Source organism: Cyanistes caeruleus, chromosome Z (assembly GCF_971803275.1).
Source record: "Cyanistes caeruleus chromosome Z, bCyaCae1.hap1.1, whole genome shotgun sequence".
In the NCBI taxonomy this organism is placed as follows: Eukaryota; Metazoa; Chordata; class Aves; order Passeriformes; family Paridae; genus Cyanistes; species Cyanistes caeruleus.
Genome location: NC_141732.1, coordinates 21,632,054 through 21,651,286, shown reverse-complemented (window position 1 = coordinate 21,651,286; position 19,233 = coordinate 21,632,054). Strand labels below are relative to the sequence as shown.

The 19,233-nt window shown below is 41.2% G+C and overlaps 1 protein-coding gene across 3 annotated transcripts in view; it reads left to right on the top strand.

The window, feature by feature from the left end:
• The first annotated feature begins 5,856 nt into the window (after positions 1-5,856).
• The window catches only part of MAMDC2 (MAM domain containing 2), a 58,159-nt gene continuing 44,782 nt past the window's right edge, over positions 5,857-19,233 (top strand). For 2 of the 3 annotated variants that reach the window (XR_015280696.1, XM_086868436.1), the window contains exons 1-2: positions 5,857-6,984; positions 7,102-7,215. Coding sequence is in view for 2 of the 3 variants with exons in the window: in XM_086868436.1 (XP_086724562.1) it covers positions 6,954-6,984; positions 7,102-7,215 (145 nt within the window). In the remaining variant the exon portion in view is untranslated. The remainder of the gene's footprint in view (positions 6,985-7,101; positions 7,216-19,233) is intronic. The other variant, XM_086868438.1, reaches the window with a different exon arrangement.

The window sequence follows — 19,233 nt, the reverse complement described above, 5'->3', positions numbered from 1 at the left end:
TTCTCCTCTGTTTTTTACAAAGTTCTGCAAAAGTAATGTCATCTGAGGGAGAAACTGTCTGCAGGGCATTTATTTGTACACAAACAATATTTTACCATGGCAACCCTAATTTTTTTTTTTTTTATATTGTGCAGTATCATGCAGACTCTATATCATGAAATAGCTTTTGAACAGCTGGGCATTCCTCTGTTCCCCCTGCTTCTTTTGCAGCTGGTATCTCAAAGAAATCTTGAAAGTATATTGTTACAGGCACAGAACCAAAGAAGAAAAGGGACACCATAGAAAAGATTTTCTGCAATTGTTAGTGGCTTTTGTTCATAACAATAAGCAAGAGTTTCTTATTTTAAAACAATCAGTGATGTTATTTTGCTCATATTTGATGTTATAGGCCTAATTATATTTACTTTTACATCTATACTGTAGCATCTGGTAAAAATTACTGTCCACAGTGTTTTGTTATTTTTGGATTAAAAATTTTTATTTACAGTTTTTCTCTTACCTGATTCATTCTGCAATGTCCAAAGAGAATAAAGACACTTGAATGTTTTTGAGAAAAAAAAAAAAAAATTCTATTTTCAGAGCTAAAATTCGCAGCAGAATACAGGTAGTCTGTATCAGAAAGAACAATATACTTTGGCCAATTGGACACTGCTTCAATGTGGTCCTCAGATAACTAACCCAGACCCAGACCCAAACCTTAAACTAGCTATCCCTGCAGGGTATAAAACCTGATCATGATTGCAGATGTGTACTGAGTTACAGCTTTGTCCTGAGCCCAGCTGCCATCCCAGGTCCTTGGGCTGAGCAAGATGTTGCTGGAATTTCAGATCTGAGGTCTGTGATGTCCCTGGCCCTTAACCAAATCCTAACTCTAGCTTTCTGCAGAGTAAATTATAAACCTCTCCAGTTCAAAATATATGATGCCCTTCTACTCTGTCCTGTGCCCCTCTGGATTTTCCTGGAATTTTGTCTTCCTGGGGAAACTTTGCAGTTCACAAGCTAGAGTTACACTGGTAATCATTGTATAACTGCCTGTTCTAATGTGTCTTGTTTCAGAGTACTGTGAATCCCTTCTAAAATGAAAAATATACTTGTGTTGGAATTAATATTTAGACTATATTTTTGCAAGTAGTCCTTATACTGTATCTCATTAATCACAAAATATGGTGAGCTGGAAGGTGCCCACAAGGATCATGGAGTCCAGGTCCTGACCCTGCACAGGACACTCCAAGAGTCACACCAGGTGTCTGTACTTATTTAAACTCATCTTTTCATGTAGAACAGCAAAGGCTGTTTTTTCATCTAGATATAATTAACCTAACTGGACTATCACAGGATAATTTTAATTTAAGCATTGATTTTTGTTCTCACCTGAGTAGCTGAAATATTCACTAAAATGCCTGAATCTTACTGTAGTTCTGTGGGTTTGTCCAGGAAGCAACACCTCCTTGACTATTGATCCCCAAACCCAAAATATGGAATATTAGTATTTCTTCCTTCTTCCTCCTGAGTTCATTTCCTAACTGCTCATTTGCATCTGGGGAGTTCTAGCACAGAAGGGCTCAGCTTTGCCTTGGAAGGCCTTCTCTTGTGGTGGTTCCCATCTCTTGCTAGTGAAGCAAGGTGCTGTAGCTTGGATTTATGCCAAGAAACTCTCCTACATGCATGTGTGTGGAAAAGCTACTTTTTACTGCTACCTTTTAATCTGCAGTTCTCATGACTAGGAGATTGCCCATCTCACTTTGGCTCTCCTGCTTTGCCAAGGACGGTGCTATTCCAGCTCCTACCTACTGGCTTCCTTTTCTCCACAGGGCTGACCAGCCTCTGATGTGAGGATGTAGGAGGGGCTCTTGTAGAGCTGCATTCCCTAGGATGGATCAAGCATGGGTATTCTCATGGCATTCCTGATCACTTACACCAACTGCAAAATCAATGCACTTGCTCACCCTCTGTTGACTGAAAAGGACAGAATTTGCAGCTGAAAGCAATATCCAGTGGCCTTCAGGGGCCATTACCCAGCCAGCAAACCAACTCAGCCTTGTAGTCAACGTTTAGATATTCTGCAATCACAGACTCAAGTCACAGAATCACAAAATAATAGAATGGTTGGGGTTAGAAAACACCTTTAAGACCATCCAACACTAACCTAACACTGCCAGGTCATTGACTAAACCATGTCCCTAAGAGCTACATCTACACATCTTTTAAATTCCTACAGGGATGCTGAATCCACCATTTTCAATAATCTGCTAGCTGTCTGGTTTAAACAAACAAACGACAACAAAAACGTCATAGAACTCAGATGTGAGAGCAGTTGTAAAACATTCATTAGCTATTAAACTGAGCATTTTGTGGCTAGCTATTTCTCTGGCACCTGAATGGGTTTTTTTTTGGGGGGGGTGGGGGGTTGGTTGTTTTGTTTGGTTTGGTTTTTTTGGTGCTTTGTTTATTTGTTTGTTTGGGTTTTTACTTGGGTTTTTTTTTTGTTTTTTTTTTTGTTTTTTTTTGAAAGAGGAAGCTGCAGTTTGCTGGTGCCAACTGAGATTTTACGAAGTGACAGATCACTGGGATTTAACTTGTTTAGTAATTTAACATGCAGGTGTCATTCTTGACTGTTCCTTTTACTCTGCATCATGAAACCATGATGATGTACAGCAAAACCCCTTTCATTCAAGCAGCTGGCTTTACTTTATAGGGAATTAAACAAGGCCTGGAAAGTATAATCTTAGTAAAACAATACAATAATTTTTAAAAATATCTTGATTCTTTTAGTGTAAGAGAAGGTTCCTGTAATCTCGTTGTTGCCCCTCACAAAAAGTCAGCTTTACTGAGCAGTGCCTTCATGCCCAGCTTTAACTTTTCTGAGATTGGCGTCCTGGTCTTTTCCCTTCTATGGGTAGCCTGCATAGGCAGAATGATTGAATTTCTTTTAAGGATTCTTCAGTTCAGCCACTAACTAAATTCTTATCTGTGAGTACAGCACTACTTACAGGTACACACATTTCTCATATATATACATATATACAGCAAATGCTGACTTGACATACAGAACAGATCAACCTCCTCCTGTCATTGTGGCTCTGCATCGCAACCCTCAGCAGCAGCTGATCTTGCCAAGCTGAGTCACAGCAGGATTCCCTTCACTGAACCTCAGCAGATGCACCAGCACTGGACTGATTGCAATTTCACTAAGTCAGGTGCTCCTTGAGATCAGCCACCAACCCTCAGCAAACTAGAAGCAGTGGAGAGCTACATGGGTGTAGTTTTCAGAACATCAATTAGCAGACACAACTTCAGTGCACAGAAGAGTAAACACACAGAATCAAGACACACTATGTTGCAACAACATGACAAGCACAAGCACCTTGTTAGGAGTAAACCATGCTGGGCAGTGCAGAGCAGGGCATTCCAAAGCATTATACAGAATCAGTTCAACAAAATGTGAACAAATCTCCTCCCTGAGCCAGCCCCAAAAGCACAGATACCTTTGCTTTGCTGATTTACACATGTGGCTCTTGCCACAGACAGCAGGAGAAGAGCTTTCCCCAGTGCTTCAGCTGGTGGTTGCAGTTTGCTGCTAACAGCACAATCTGATAGCAACCAGAAAAATGAAACAATACTGCCAGGAATTTTTCCTGCTCATCCCTTGGGTACATTTCTTCTCTTACCCCACCCTCAAATAGTGAACCATATGGGAGCAGAAATGTCCACATAGCCACTGGATGCTAGTACCTTCTACTTCAGCAGTGCAAGTATTCCTACAGAATGCCACACTTCCAGAGAATGGAGGAGACAGCAGCTGCAGAAACTGGCTCATAGGCAAAATCAGAATCGATTGGAATTGTAAACCACAGGACATAATGGGCAAAGGACATAAGAAATATGGATATACCAAAGTGAGGTTAGATTAGATGAGCTTGGCTCAAATTATTTGTATTTTTCTGATTGAAGATAAATATAAAAAGAAAAAGATGCCAGGACTTCTGCCTAAGTAGACTTGTAAAGTGTCATACATGATTATAGTTCCATGAAAGCATATAAAGCATAAAATAATATTAACACATGTATGTAAGAATACTGAAAGACTTCATTTCCTTTTTCAGTCCTGATGTCCTTTTCCAACTGAAAACAGTACCAGTGTCCAATGTCTGAGAATAAGTGGAAAGTTTGGATGTGCCTAGGCATGCAAAGAGGTCTTTTTATGAAGTGTATTTTCCAGGATTTCAAAGCAAACTCTGGAAAGGACAGTATCTGTAGCTGCATAGAGAATTCAGAAAAGCTCAGACTTTAACTGCTGCTCCTTTGCTTCTCTGGTGTTGCAGTTAATCTGCAAAAATGAAAGGAGTCAAATTAATAAAAGTCAGATGGCAACTTGTGGATTAATTTTGTACTTAAAGCAAGCACACTTAGTGGTAGAAATCAGCAGGAGGTGTAACTGGCTTTAAATGCTAAAAAAAAGGCTATATTAAATACATTGTATATATTATATATATATAAATAAAACATAAATATATTTAATATATTTATATATATTTTATATAATAAATTATTTTTTAAAATGTCTTTAAAAAAAGGCTAAATGCCTTATCCTAGATCTCTGCATTCCCTGTCTCAAAAGGCAGTAAGGACAAATGTATCTTACCCATTTATTGCCTGGTCAGGAACAAACTGGGCAAGTGCTTATGGAATTAAACTCTGCCATCTGTAGAATGTGCCTCCTGTACCTCTCAAATACTCCTATCTAATGATGCTTCTCACATTTGTTTTCCCTTGTGAGATTGCCTGGTTGGCACGGCTTTGATTATCTTACTCCCTGATATTAAGAGGACAACCTAATTGAATCAGCAGCAGGAAAGGACGGAGTGGGATTTCAGGAAACATGAGTCAATAAGGGGCAAAATGGTTTTACAAATTCATTATTAAGGAAAATATCTTCTATACAGGCCTGGAAAAGAGTGTAGTGGGCCACTCTGAGGTTTTACATCAGTTTCAAGAATTCTAATGTCATCTCATTCATATATATCTGTTACTTCCTTGGGTCCTGAGAGGTTGCAGCAAGCTGCAGGTGCCAGTTTAAAAACCAGTTTACACGTGGTGCTGTAAACTTTGGTGGCTGTCATGTGCAGCTGAGCCACCTCTGCTAAAAGGTGGAACATCCTGAATATCAGCAAGGAAAAAACAGAGGGCATTAGCCACTTCAGCTGTTCGTAGTGAGTGCTTATATTGGTGAGTCATCAGTGCCAGTGGGCTATTTGTGCCCACTATCAGCTCTTCAGAAGTGCTGTATTCTGGATAATGCACAATACCCAATTCTGTGTAAAAATGGGCATGTGTCAAAGCTGCTAGAGAAATTTAACTAATCAACTTTCTTAGTACTAAAATTAAGTAATGGAGACACTGAAACTGGCCAGAATAAACTTTCTAATGCAATTTGAAGCATTAGAAAACAGGCATTCTTTATCTGCCTGGGACACACAGAGGATCAAGCTCTCCTGTGTGTGAGGTCAGACTTTACAACAGGGGTTTTATCCATCATAATCACACATATTCATTAAAATGTGTTTTTTATCTGATACACAAACATCACTTCTCTAGAAATAATTTGCATGTATCCTCCTCATGCTGGAAGTCCTTTTATGGTCCTGGAGAGTAATAAAAGGGGTCTCTGGTGGTCCTGGTCACTGAATACTTTGATATTAAAGCATGCTAATAAAATTAAAGCCAGTATTTTAAATACTACTGTGTTTCACCAGTCAGATCTGAAAAGTATACTATGTCTGCAGCCCTGATTAGACAAATCATTCAGAATTTCAGTATTTGCAATGCAACAAATTAAGTGATCTTAATCTCTTTTAGATGTGAGGTGAGGGAAGGCCACTGAGGCAGTGTGCCTGGGGACCCTGTCCTGCGAGGAGAGGCTCCAGAGCCAGGTCTGGTTCAGCAGGGAAGAAAGATGACTTTGGCAACACCCAACAGCAGTCCCGGTACGGACAGCAGAGGGACAGAGGAAATGCAGCGTCAGGACTCTTCAGAGTGGTGCAGGGTCAGGGAGTGAGAGAGAGTAGCACAGCTGAAACAGTGAAAATTCAGAGCGTTTGCAAAGAAGAAACACTTTCCCCAGAAAAACAGCCCAGGACTGGAGCCAGGGCCAAGGCAGGCTGTGCTGTCACCAGCCATGGAGGTTATCAAACCCCAACTAAGCAACCTGGTCTAAGCTCAAAGCTAGCTCTGAGCTAGCTTTGGACATTTCTTGTAGTCCAGTCCTGAGTTATTCTGTAAGCCTATAAACTACAGCACTCGGAGCATCTCAGCAGCTGCTGGACCATTCTTAGCCAAAAGTGCCTAGGTACCCTGTCATGGTCCTCTGGAAGGGCAGGTTTTGTGGAAGGCAGGGGTGGAAGGGCAAGCTGTGGTAACACAGGAGCTCTGGTGGGATGGGAACCCCTTTGTCCGCAGCAGATGTGTTTGAGCGGGCATCTTACTGTTGCGCACAAACACCTGACAGGGAGTACATCAGGCAGAGCCAAGCTCTTCGAGTAGTACCCAGCGACGGGACGCAATGACAGGAGCAACGCGCCGTGCACAAGCTGAAACACGCGGAAAAAAAAGAGCCGTCAGAAAGCACATTTTCGCTGTGCGGGGGGTGATTCTCTTCCGCAGGTTCCCCGGAGAGGAGGCGGCACCCCCACTCCGGAGAGCGCTCCCGCCTCAGCCACTCCGGCCTCGGGCCACTGTCCCGGGGCCGACCCCGCTCGGCGACAGGAGTGGGCCGGGCCGCCCACCCGCGCTGTCCGCGGGCCCTCCCCGTCCCTCCCCGGCCTGCCCGGCCGCGCTGCCCTCCCCGCGCCCCGCCGGGGTGCCGAGCCCCGCCGCGCTTTCCCCGCCGCGCTTTCCCCGCTCCCGCCACGGCCGCGCTTTCCCCGCCGCCGCCAGCCCGGACCCCGGCGCGGAAGATGCTGCGGCTCTGCCTGCTCGCCGCGCACGGTAAGCGGCGGCGGGGACTCCTCCCGCCAGCCCGGGACGAGCCTGGGCGCTGCTCCGGAGGCGGCGGCGGCCCCCGGGCCGGGCGCACCGTGACCGCGTCTCGTTTTGTCCTTGCAGCTCTGCGGCTCGCCGGAGCGGCCTCGCTCTCGCCCGGGTCGTGCACCTTCGAGGACAGCGCCTGCGGCTACCAGTGGGACTACGCGCATCTGCCCTGGACGCTGCACGGGGAAGGTGAGAGCGCTGCCGCTCCCGGGCGCAGCTCCGCCGCGCTCACCTTTCCGCGGCGGGCGGCGGCATCTCGGGCTGCCGCTGCTGCCGGCGGTGCCGCGCCGCCCGGCTTTCCCCGGGGAACAGCCGCCGACGCGTTCCTCCCGGGCGGGTGACGGTCCCCTGGCAGCTGGTGATGGGCAGGCCCTGCGGGGAGGCGTCTGCACTCCCCCGGCACAGGTATCTCCGCAGGTTTCTGCAGGATGCCTCAGAAATCTCCTTTCTTTCCCTGTCTTTCACTTTTTGTTGGGAAAACGTGTCTGTTATCAAATCCTCTTTCAAAAAACCAGTCACATCTGCCGCATTTCTATTAAGCTGCATTTCTATTATTTTTGTTTCTAAATATATTTTGGGTTCTATGCCAAAAGTGGATGCATTTCCAGGGCGAGAGACAATCTTTGGCAATGATATCTTTGCAATCATGTACAATTAAGACTTTTCTCCGTTTCACAGTACCTCCAGTTCAACAGAAAAAGCCAGGTCTTTCAGTAAGTTGTGCTGGGCTTTACAAGACTTAATGCTATCGAAAAGAGAACAAAATTCAGTCACTGCACAGTGTTACCATGCAACTACTTCTTGCTAAGTTTTGAGTGTGGGCTCCGATTTTTGACAGAATCTGTATGAACAAAAGACTAAACAGAACATGGTTGTAACTGGGTAATAAAATAATTCAATTTTAATTATATGTTCGCCAAATTGTCATTCATGAAGTGAAAGCTGTGCTCAGACAGAAAAAGGGACTGTGTGTTTTTAAAGTTTTTAAGCCCAAAAACAGGTGCTAAGAATAATGAAGAGGTGAGTACAGATAGAAAGGGACAGGCACCCCCTCAAGACCCGTTAATCAGTACTCCATTCAAAACTGGCTGGTCCAGCTTTGTATTCCACTTGTCCCTCAGTTGACAAAAACGATTTTTTTTTCCCCCTGATTTGTACCCAGTTCTCACCTATGCAAAATAAGTCACCTTCATTGTTACTTTTTAGATTAGTCAGTAGGCTTTGAGAATATACGAAAGTTCCTAACTCAGAAAAGCCTGCAAGGATGTAATAATTTAAATACTTGCTTTTTCTCTTATTTATTTGATATATATATATATTTCGTTTATTTATTTATTTAAATATACATAGATTTTCCTGTATTTTTGAAGGCGCTAGTGGAAATTTAGTAACCATCTTTGCTGTCCCAGCTACGCCTCCTAGCGCCATGCCCTCTTTGTCTATCTGTCTGCAAGGCAGCACTTACTTTCTCCTTGTGATTTACAGGGAGCCACATGGTAGTGGTATCGATTCAGCTCCAAGGGACTGGGAGTGGCTGGGGACAAAACCTGCAGAAATGGGTGTGTATCATGTTGTGCACATCCACACTTATAGCGCTTCAAGATACAAGGACATTGGACCAGAGGTTTGGATCAGCCATAAGCTGCCTTTTTTTTTTTTGGTGCACGGAACAGTTTTTGTTACTGTAGTTTGATCTGTGCAAACAAACATACCAGTGGCTGCACCGCTTCTGTAACTGCTCATCTCATTTCCAGAGATACATAACTGAACTGTTACACTCTGGAAGGATATGTGGTATACCAGCTCTCGTAATAAGCATAGTTCTGTCAGCATTTCCATGATGAACAGTTTTTCTGCAGTCTGTAATTTGATCATAGCAAGACATTCTGTGCAAACATTTGGCACACAAGTTATGATATTAGTCTCATCAGAAATGCATTCGTAGAATCACAGATAAATCTAGCTGAAAATAATTCATTCAAATCTACACAGCAGGTGTGCAAAACTAGTCTTCCTTAGACGCTCTTTCATTCTTTTCTTATAAAATCATGCCCCTTTTGGCAGCACTGTGTCCTGGTATGTGCTGGTCAGTGTACGTACATGTGGTAATTTACTGGGACAACAGAGAAAGTTAAGAACAGAAGAGACAGCTTAGCTTTGAATTGTTCCACTTCTCCTTGCATTGCTCCAAAGTTGCTTTATTATTTTTAAATGTTATTTGTGGTATAGAATTACATTCAGCTGGTCTTTCACAGGAATTATCTGACTTGCAGTGCAAGTTCTTGCGTCTTATAAATCTCTCAATAGTGTAGTATTGTGCCAAACTGTCAAGGTGATGTAAATATAACTAAAACCATGCCCAGAAATTTCCACTCCATACTTGAAAGTATCTTGCCCAGTTGCCAAGGAAGCCAGTATCTTCTGATGGGCTAGGCACACAGAAAAGAAGTGTGAGAATAATTTTCGCTTTTGTTTACAGCTACACAATCCCGCTTAAATGAATATGTTTTTAAGTTTCAGCTGCTGTTTTAAAAGTTTCTGGCTTCTCTTTAGTGTTCTGGTAGTTCCAGCATACAAGATTTTTATTTTTATTTTGTTGTCAAATTTTAGAATTTTCATGATTTAAAATATATTTTTTTAGCTAAAGTTCTGATATGTGTAACTGGCATTTTAGCACCCATTTTAATCAAGTGCAACTCAAAAGAAAATACTCAATGATTACTCTTTCACTCCTAAGTGCTTTACTCAAGACTGGCAAATAAAGCCCTGGTGAAGTGGCTGCTTGTAGGAGCAGCTACACAAGAAACAATTCAGTCATCTGTCCAGTCGACCTATGTTCCCATAAGATCTGTGCTTCAGTGAAACCCTCTGTAAACCACAAGCTCTCTCACATGACTCTGAACTCAGGAATAGGACCTTCAAACATATCAAGCTGCTTTTTTTAACTGCTTTTTTTCAGTAGCTGGCTAGCTCGAGGGTTGCCTTTTAGAACTGTAATGATTTTAGCAGACAAACACCATGCGAGGAAAAATGTAATACACAGAAGAAGCTGCACAGACAAATTTCTAGTGAGCCTTTTTATGGCTGGGAAGCACACCCAACTGAGGTCATGGCCCAGGCTGGGTAAGTACAGCATCAGGCTTGGGGCAGCTTGTCTCCTAATGAGCCAGTTCTGTTTTCAGCATAGCATGGGAAATTTCCATGAAACATATTCTGCTTCATGTGTCTGTAGGATACCAACTACAGAAGAAACATAGTAATGCTGCTGCTCAAGAAGAGATCATCATAATGTAATCCTGGTTCTGAAAGGAGCAACAGATGAATTTGTATATTACCAGTGATAAGATCTGAAAGCTTTATGTGAATTTCTCCTATACATAAACAGGGGGGACAATGGTCCATTTTCATTTCAGTGGTGTAGGCATGCCCTCAGAAATGTTCTTTCCTTCATGGTGCCTCTGAAAAAATAATTTATCTTTAAGTTCAGAATATAGGACAAAGATTAAACTCTTGGACTCAACCAATGGATAGGAAATTTAGAATTCACATCTATATTCATCACTATTATAGTAGTTAGAGATAGTTGAGAAGTTTGAATACCATGTTGGTTCTACTAACACCTACAGGTGTACTGAGCATGAGTACATGTCTAGTTATTTTGGGGCTTAAAGCTTTGTAGATGCATAGTGGCTGATTTCCACAAGAATTCACTTCTTTGTCAGCAGCACATGCATGAGCAAGGGAAGCACCAGTTAATTCTAATACATACTGTCAAACTGTGTAGGGTAAGATTCATCAAATAATCTTGAGATTTTCTTCAATCAAATTGCACAATTATTTTAGAGGACAGACATGCTTTGCAAATGCAAAATGGTCTTTGAAGCAAAGGAAGATGCTGTGTTTAATAGGCAGTAATCCTGAGTAGAGCAGTAAATAAAACTTGCAGATCCACTTACAACAGCAGTAGGAACCACATCCTTGGGTCAGTTGTAGGCATTCTGAAGTGTTAGGCTTGGGCATTTTCTGCATTCCTCTTAGCCATGTCCAGCACAGAGCTGGCCATAACCTGATGGTAAGACCATCCTGCTCACAACATTATTATGGATAACTTTCATTAAACACAATACCTATGGCTTGTCTTTCCTGTGACTCTGGACAAAGTTTACATTTTTGCTTAGAATATCTGTACAGCACTTTGTGTGAACTGTGGGTATGTTTTGTTTTCCATTGCCCTTCACTCTAACAGAGACCAATTTAATAGTGCTAAAAATAGTGTGCATTTTTTAAGCCGTCAGCTTAAATTTGCTCTAATGGAGTTGCTATGCGGCATCTGCTTGCTTGGATTTAAGCACTAGATAAGAAACTTGTCTATTACAACAGCAACCTATAGGGAAAAGAGATTGTTTACATTAGCAATGTGCAAGTGAACATTGTTTAATGTGCCCATGCATTGCCTAATGAGTTTTGTGGAACTGAAGCACTAAAGGTATACCTGGTAGTTGATACAGCTGTGTGCACCCGGCTCTCGTATGGTAATTGACAGCTTCAAATGCATATTTCTGTGAGAGTTGCTTTCCTTCAAAAATTCTGGAAGTGTGTAGTTCTTCATATATCACCAAGAATACATTTTAATAGCATACATTTCAGGGGTCTTAATATTTCCTCTGTCTGCAGTATTTTGAAGGAAAAGAGATTGATTTCACTCAAGAAGAGTGATGTAATAGGTAACATTACATACAAATATGGCCTTATTTTCTTATTTTTAAAGCATATGCCTATTTTTGCTGTGATGTTCCAAGGTGCTGTTCCTGTGATACACTCCAAACAGGAATCCATCAGGTAACAATTTATGGAAAATGGGTGAGCAAGCAACATCACTAACAACAGTTTCGGGAAACTGAAGTTTGTCTTTTGGAACATATTTGTCACATAGCTATGCATAAAAAGATGTAGAAGATAATTTCAAGTGACAGGATAACTATTGCAGGCCATCAGATAAGTTAGGCACGAGAGCAGCAACATAAGGAATCTCAAATCTAAACATTGGCTGCATACCATTTAAATAGCTTGTATTTACTGCTGTGCCATGTGACTTAAAATTGATCTTTTGATCTGAGCTCTCTGATCTTGAATGTCACATCACGTGGTTGTAATATGCAGAGTAAAGAAGCAGGTGATAATTGGCAGTCCTAGATTTTGTGGTGCAGCAAACACAGTTCATGTCTGATGTGTGCTCTCTCATGCTCCGTTACAAACCTATTGGCAAATAAATTAGCACATTTGAAGTCTAAGTTTTCTTTCCATCTACCTACAACACTTTCCTGTACATTGGGAAGTACGTCATTTGAAAATGGAGAAAATACTATAACATTGCTGGCTTTGTACAATTCTTGAGATGAGACAAGTGGTCTCACATGTTTGTTGTGAGATCACTGTGTACTTGGGAGTCAAGGAGACTTGCACCAGCTTGTACCTAGCTGCAGCAGAGCCAGCCTGGCATACTCCAGTGCTTGTTTGCTGGCAAATTCTCAGCTGATAAATTCACCCTGCCACAGGAGCTTATTGGTTTGGGATTTCCAAACATGTAGCCAGGCTCTCTCTGCACTGAATATTGTTTGATGGAGGGCAGAAGCTGTTAGATGGGCACATGATCTGCTTTGTCTTGACCTGATAATTAAAATGTTGGTCTTCTGGGCCAAAGTAATTGACTTTGGAGTGACAGCTGTCCTTCCTGATGAGGGGGGAAAGAAAGGCTGACGCACACACTTCTTTTACACTTAGAATCTCATGTTCCTCTTTTTTTTTACTTCTGATGCCATTTCTCCTGTACAGTCAATTTTGATTACACACCCACCACTCTTGTGTTAGCAACTCATTTCTTCATACTACTTTCCTATTCAGGCTGTCACTGGCAGCTCAGCAGTACCATGTGTGAGGAGCATTCCATCTTTCCCCAGCCTATCCCTTGTTTTGCTGACCCCAATATGAAATTTTACATTTTGCTTTCCCAGGTATGACTTCCATCCTAGGCTTCTGGGTAATAGCATTTTTATTGAACTGTGCCCACATTATTAGCATATTTTTTCCCCATCTTCAGAGGCAGGTCTTGTGCAAAAAAAAAAAAAAAAAAGACAGCCGAGAGCGCTTTATGTCCATCCAGAGCTTCAGCAGCAGTTGCCTATGCATGCTGACACTTGTGATAAGTCTGGCCTTTCCATTTGCAGCAGGGGAACAAACAAAGCCTAAATTGTTGTCAGTGAGTCTCTTCATGAGAGATGAGTTTCAAAGCATTCCTCTTCTCCACAGAATAATAATGTTCTCATAAGTGTAGTTCCATGTACAGCTGTTACTGATTCTGTGCTTACATAGTCAACAACTGCTGTAGTGAGTTTTACACTGAGCCATGGAATTTGGCCACAAGAGAGGGAGGATGACTCTTAGAAAATAATGTTTACTGAATATACCTTGCGCTTCTGACAATAGGCTAGACTTTGTTTTGCGTGAAAAAAAACCTGAAAATAGGTAATTCGCCACTTGAATTTCATCAACAACAACAAAAAGCCAGCAACAACAACAAAAAAAAAACCCAAAACCCACAAAAAACAACAACAACAAAAAACTCCCAAAAAACTGTAGGAGGGCAAAAGAGTATTTGGGAGTTGTGATGGAGGTAGAATCACCCTAGTCAAAAAAATAACTTGATTACTTGCGAGGAACCCTTAGCCTTACAGATGTTGTTGAAGTTTACTAAAATTCAAATACAGACATGGAAATCACTTGATGAAAACTGCTAGAAATATTTTCAGCTTTCTGAAAAAGAATGAAAGATGCAAATGAACAAAAGTTAAGTTTCTTTCAGGAATTTCAAGATGCAGCATGGCACAAGTTTTTTTATCAGTAAAAGTGTTGTCAGTCAGAACTTTGTGGTTGTTGCACCTATTACACTACATATGTAGTCATCTTGGAAAATGAAGAGGAAAGCCAGTTATTTGCCAGTTCATTTTTTGGAGGGAAGGGAAGAAATTTTCACTATACATTTTGGTCAAGATCCAACATGAGTCAAGATCTCTAGTGAGGAAAAGTAAGCTTGCACTTGTGGTGAAAGGATGATCACAGTCACCCCAGAAGCACTTCTGCTAGTTAAGAAGACTTGTTCGTCTTCCATATGGTACAGACTGTTCAAAACTTTAATAGAATCAGCCTGAAAATGCCCTAATATTCTTATTATATAGGATGCTATTGAGCAGAAATACTTGGAAGCCTATAGAAAAAGTAAGTCCAAACTAGTTACAACTAGTTGGCTTTGTTTGCTTTTTTCGGAGTTCTCCCATTGCATTACCTTCTGAGTCCCCAGTCACTGTGTGCCAGAGCAGTACTAGCAAAGCAATTACTTGACTGATTAAACTTACCAAACAGGGCCAAATCATCTATGGTTACATCTCAAGAAAATGTGTTTTAAAACTTAAGAGAGATTTTCTTTTAATGTTTGAGTTTTTACTGTCTTAATAATACTTTTTAGCAGTTATGCTGCAGAAGACCAGATAAAAGGCCACAGTCATCCATGTAATTTTGTATAATGCTTTGATTTCTTAGAATGCTTTATATCATTTGAAGAATTTTATTGCTCCCATTTTGAAAAGAGTTAGCCTCTTTTGCCCCATCCTTCACTGTGTCTCTAGACAGCAAGAGATTACCATGTGATTACTGTAGTCCTTCTTCACATCGTAATCAAACCAATGATTCCTACAATTTTACGTAACAATTCAGTAGTCTGTGATTAACAGAGTGTCTTCTATGCTGTATGGCTGTTCCTTTCCTCCAACACATTTTCCTTTGCCAAATGTGGCTCCAGATCTGTATTTGAGACTACTCTATAAGTATGAGTAATTGTGTTGGTGCACTTTGAATGCTGTTTTAAATAGATATATTCTCTGATAAATTATGAGCTACATGTTACTAGCACTTCAGTCTGTTCTGAAAACCTTGTGAGTCTAGTATGAAAATAACCATGAATCATTGTAATTAGATCTCCATTTGAAACATTAGCCAAAGTCTATTAGGAAACAGAGTCTTCACAGTTTTCAATTAGCAAACCGTTAAAATGTTTAAAGAGGCACTGCTGTGACGAGCCAAGTTTCTTCAAATTTCCTGGCCCACAGACTGTATTTGATATTAAAAATGCATAAAGAGCTACATAAATGGAAGGGCAGGCTACAGCTGTTGTATACAAAACCATAGTGAGATACAAAACTATTGAAGGAAGTAATTCTTCATCTTTCAGATTATCTTATTTTTTGGATGTTACATCACTAGCAATTATCAATACTGGGAGACTTGTTGCCTTGGTTATCCCTCATGGTTCAAAAAGATTGGAGCAAGCTTTTCTGCATGACAGGGGAGTCTAGGAAAATGCTAATGCATTTGTGGCAAGATGTTATGCCTTTAGGGCAAGGAAGCCAGACAACCATACCTGATCTGTGAATAAGCAGAATTTCCCTGTGAATTTCCCTGTTTTCTAAGAGTAACATTAAAGATCATGTCCTAATCCACTAAACAAAATTTAGATTTACTCTGTAAACACTTCGGTAAAATTCTAAGTGTTCCACAAAGCACTTTACACTTGCAGTAGAAATCCTCAGCTGATACATAGGTGGGGATCCTTAACTGTCTAATGCACTTATTAATTCATTTGTAGATCTGACAATGAAAATGTGACTCCCTTCACAGGCCTCTTTCACATTTGCTAAACAGTGTTTATTCCATCCTGGAACATAGTTTCTTGCTTGTCACAAATTACCATGAGCAGGATTTGAGAAGGCCCTTGAAAAAGGCTGGAGTCAGCAGGTGGGATGAGTGCTTTCTCTGGGTTAGGGAACTGCGGAATGCAGCAAGCTCCTCTTTAACATCTGTCTGTTCATTCTGGGGTTAGCTGGTCAGGTTGGTGCCTGGCTATAGGAATCCAACCAGCCTCAAAGAGTTATAGGAACCTGTCACTTCTGGCCTAAAATCTTCGTGGATACTGCAAGACCTGTGGGCACTGGAGGGTTTTTTGGGAGAACATTCCATGTGTTCTGTGTTGTGGCCTAGTTAGAAACAGCTAGGCAGAAAAGGCCCTGGGGGCCTTGGTGGATACCAGGTTGGCCATGAGCCAGCGATGTGTCCTTGTGGCAAGGACAGCTAATGGTGTCCTGGGCTACATAAGCAGTGTTGCCAGCAGCTCAAGAGTGACCCTTTACCCTTTGTTCAGCACTGTTCAAGCTCTGTCTGGAGTTCTATCCAGTTCTGGCCTTGTCCAATTCTGGCCTTCCCAGTGTAAGAGCGACATACTGGAGAGAGCCCAATGAAGGATCATGAAAATGATTAAGAGAGTGGGGCATCTCTCATATAAGAATAGTCTGCAAGAGCTGGGACTGTTCAGTCTGGAGAAAAGAAGGCTTGAGGGGGAAGTTTATATTACAAATAAGTAGAAGGACCTGAAGGGAGGGTGCAAAGGGGACAGAGCCAGGCTCTTTCCAGTGATACCCAGTGACAGACCCAGAGGCAGTGGGTACGTGTACTGAAAACAGAATATTCCCTCTGAACATTAGGAAGCACTTTTTCACTGTGAGGGTGGCTGGGAGGCCATGGAGTCTCTATTGCTGCAGATATTAATAAGTTGTCTGGACATGGTCCTCAGCATCTGACTGTAGGTGGCTCTGCTTGAGCAGGAGGGTCAGAACAGAGGATTTCTGGAGGTGTCTTCCAATCTCAAGTATTCTGTGATTCTGTGGTATCTTTATATTTTTTTTGACTGAAAGTTAAAAAAGCCCTGTTGCAGTGGTCTTCCAGAGATATCTTCACGCACAGTAAAAGAACATAAGAATTTCTGGTTCCTTTTAAAGTTAAGAATTAAACAGAATGGTCACATGTTATGTGTAGATGCCTGATCCATTTATATATATATATATGAAATCTCTGTATCCTTATGCAATAGAAGAAATGAGTTTGTTGGAGATTTGTTAGATAAGTGAACTCTTAGTTGTGAGCAGGATATGGGGAACTTGCTACTTAGTGGTATCTTTGGAGCTTGGTTGTCTCATAGCTAAAGTTTCTAATGCTTACGGCTGCAGAATTGCATGAGAAGTGGATAGGTTAAAGTGTAGAGCACTGATGCATTTTATGACAGGATCTGTTCTTTATAATTTCCTACTTTTTTAGTAATTGCCTTTTGAAAGCTTGTCTTTGGCATGTTCTGTTTTAGACATGGTTGTTATCCTGAGGAGGTTTTAGCAAAATAGTTGTTCTCCATTTAATCACTCTTGGCACATCATTCTCCACATGAACCTCCTTGACTGAGACCACAGTTTTGCAGCTGTTTGGCCAAAGGGACTTGAGTTCATGTTAGGCCATATGAGAGAGTTGATGGTAATTGGCATCATTTTATACTGCAGGAAAGCAGATGAATGAATGGATATTGACTCTGTGTTTTCTCAGCTCATCAGACTAGGTTCAGGCGAGTGATGAAACATGCAGTCTGTGCTCTCTCCCTTGCATCTGTTTGGGAAATAGAGTCCTTAATTCTCCCAAGCCTCAAGCTGACCTGCAGTTCGTTATCAGTATTTATTGGTGTTGTTTGCTCCTAGCAAGTCCTTTCTTTCCTTCTCCTGAGTGCCAGATGCCTGGTATACAGCAAGTTGTATTCCCTGCCTTAGACAAGTACACACTTGTGGCAAACAGTCACAATAATTTGCAAGCTCTAGGAAGGAGCTGGAACCAGCAGACCAGGTACCTGCTGACTTATTTCTTCATACTTCACAATCTTCCTGAGATATTTTTTATCCCAGGAGAATCATATTTGTGTACCTAAGTGTCAGGTGATAGTCAGTTTTGTTCTGTATGATTACAGTAGAACAACAGTGAGAATCCGTAGTAGAACTGGAGTTATGCCATTGTTGTTATATTTTGCCTCTACACTATAGTAAATAATTTTCCATTGTAGAGCCTGACAGTTTGGTGTCATCCTTAGCTGTTCAGTTTAGAAAATTAACTCAATACATACTACAAGAAAACGAGGAACTTTTAGTCCTGCTCTGGCTTTAAGCTACAGTTTAGTTTACTCCCCTAGCTGTGAACAAATTTGGTTTTCCATAGCGTAAACTACTTTTTGGTTGTGTCAATTCCTGAGTTCTTAAGGAAAGTAAAGTCTGCCTTGAGCGCTAGAGTACCCAGAGATACCCAAATGCAAACTGCAAATGTAGTTGTCCTGGTACCTTGATTTTAAAATTATAACAAGTATAGCAGCAATATCTTTTTTAAGAAAACTGATATACTAGATCTTTTCTTCCCTTAGAAGTAGGCCTTAGAGACATGATAATCTGAGCATAAGCAATGATAAAATCTGACGCTATACAGAATAAAGCGTGTTTTCTAGTCTATGTCAATATGCAGGTTGGCTTAAAGTTTGCATCTGCAGCTTAATACTGTACCTTCACAGTGCTTACTGTCAGGTATTAACATCTTCATAGACATCTTCAAAAACTTACATGTAGCTACAGAATGCTTCATTTAAAGATGTTGTTTATAGCATTTTGAGTAGGGTGACCATTAAACATTTTAAATATGCATCCATACAGGTAGGCAGTGCTAATCTAAGCTGTGCTTTGTAAAAGCTTAGTTGGAGCTCACTAACAAGCAGGAGGAAGTCAAGTGAATGAATCTTTTCTAGTTCCTATACAGTCATTGCTTTGCATTTGGATTCTTACAAAACCTTTCACAGAGGGATTTCTTTCCTGGCCAAGGATATTCTTATGTGCTTGAGTGGAAACATGAGAGGCTTTATACCAATACCAGATTGTTCTCTAAATATAGCCACTTCTAGTGGTTATTTTAAACTGTGAGTTATTAGGGCAGTAACTGTAGTTTGTTTGAACAAGAAGAGAGAACATTGCACAGTGAAGTTGTCTTATATGGAAATAAGATGAGTGGTATGTGTAGTTTGGACTACCACATGTAGGTGGAAACCAGAGAGCTGTAATCAGTGTTTGTTTTTATATAAATTTGGAGTGAATATAAAGTGAATATAAATTCACAGCTGATGGATGCTGAAGCCAAAAATAGGGTACGTGATCAATCATCCCTTACTAACATAGGAATGAGAATCTTTTTCTACGCTGGGTCAGCTAGATATTTTTCTGTTAGTTAAAAAGTTACCTTTTAATGGTTGCTTAG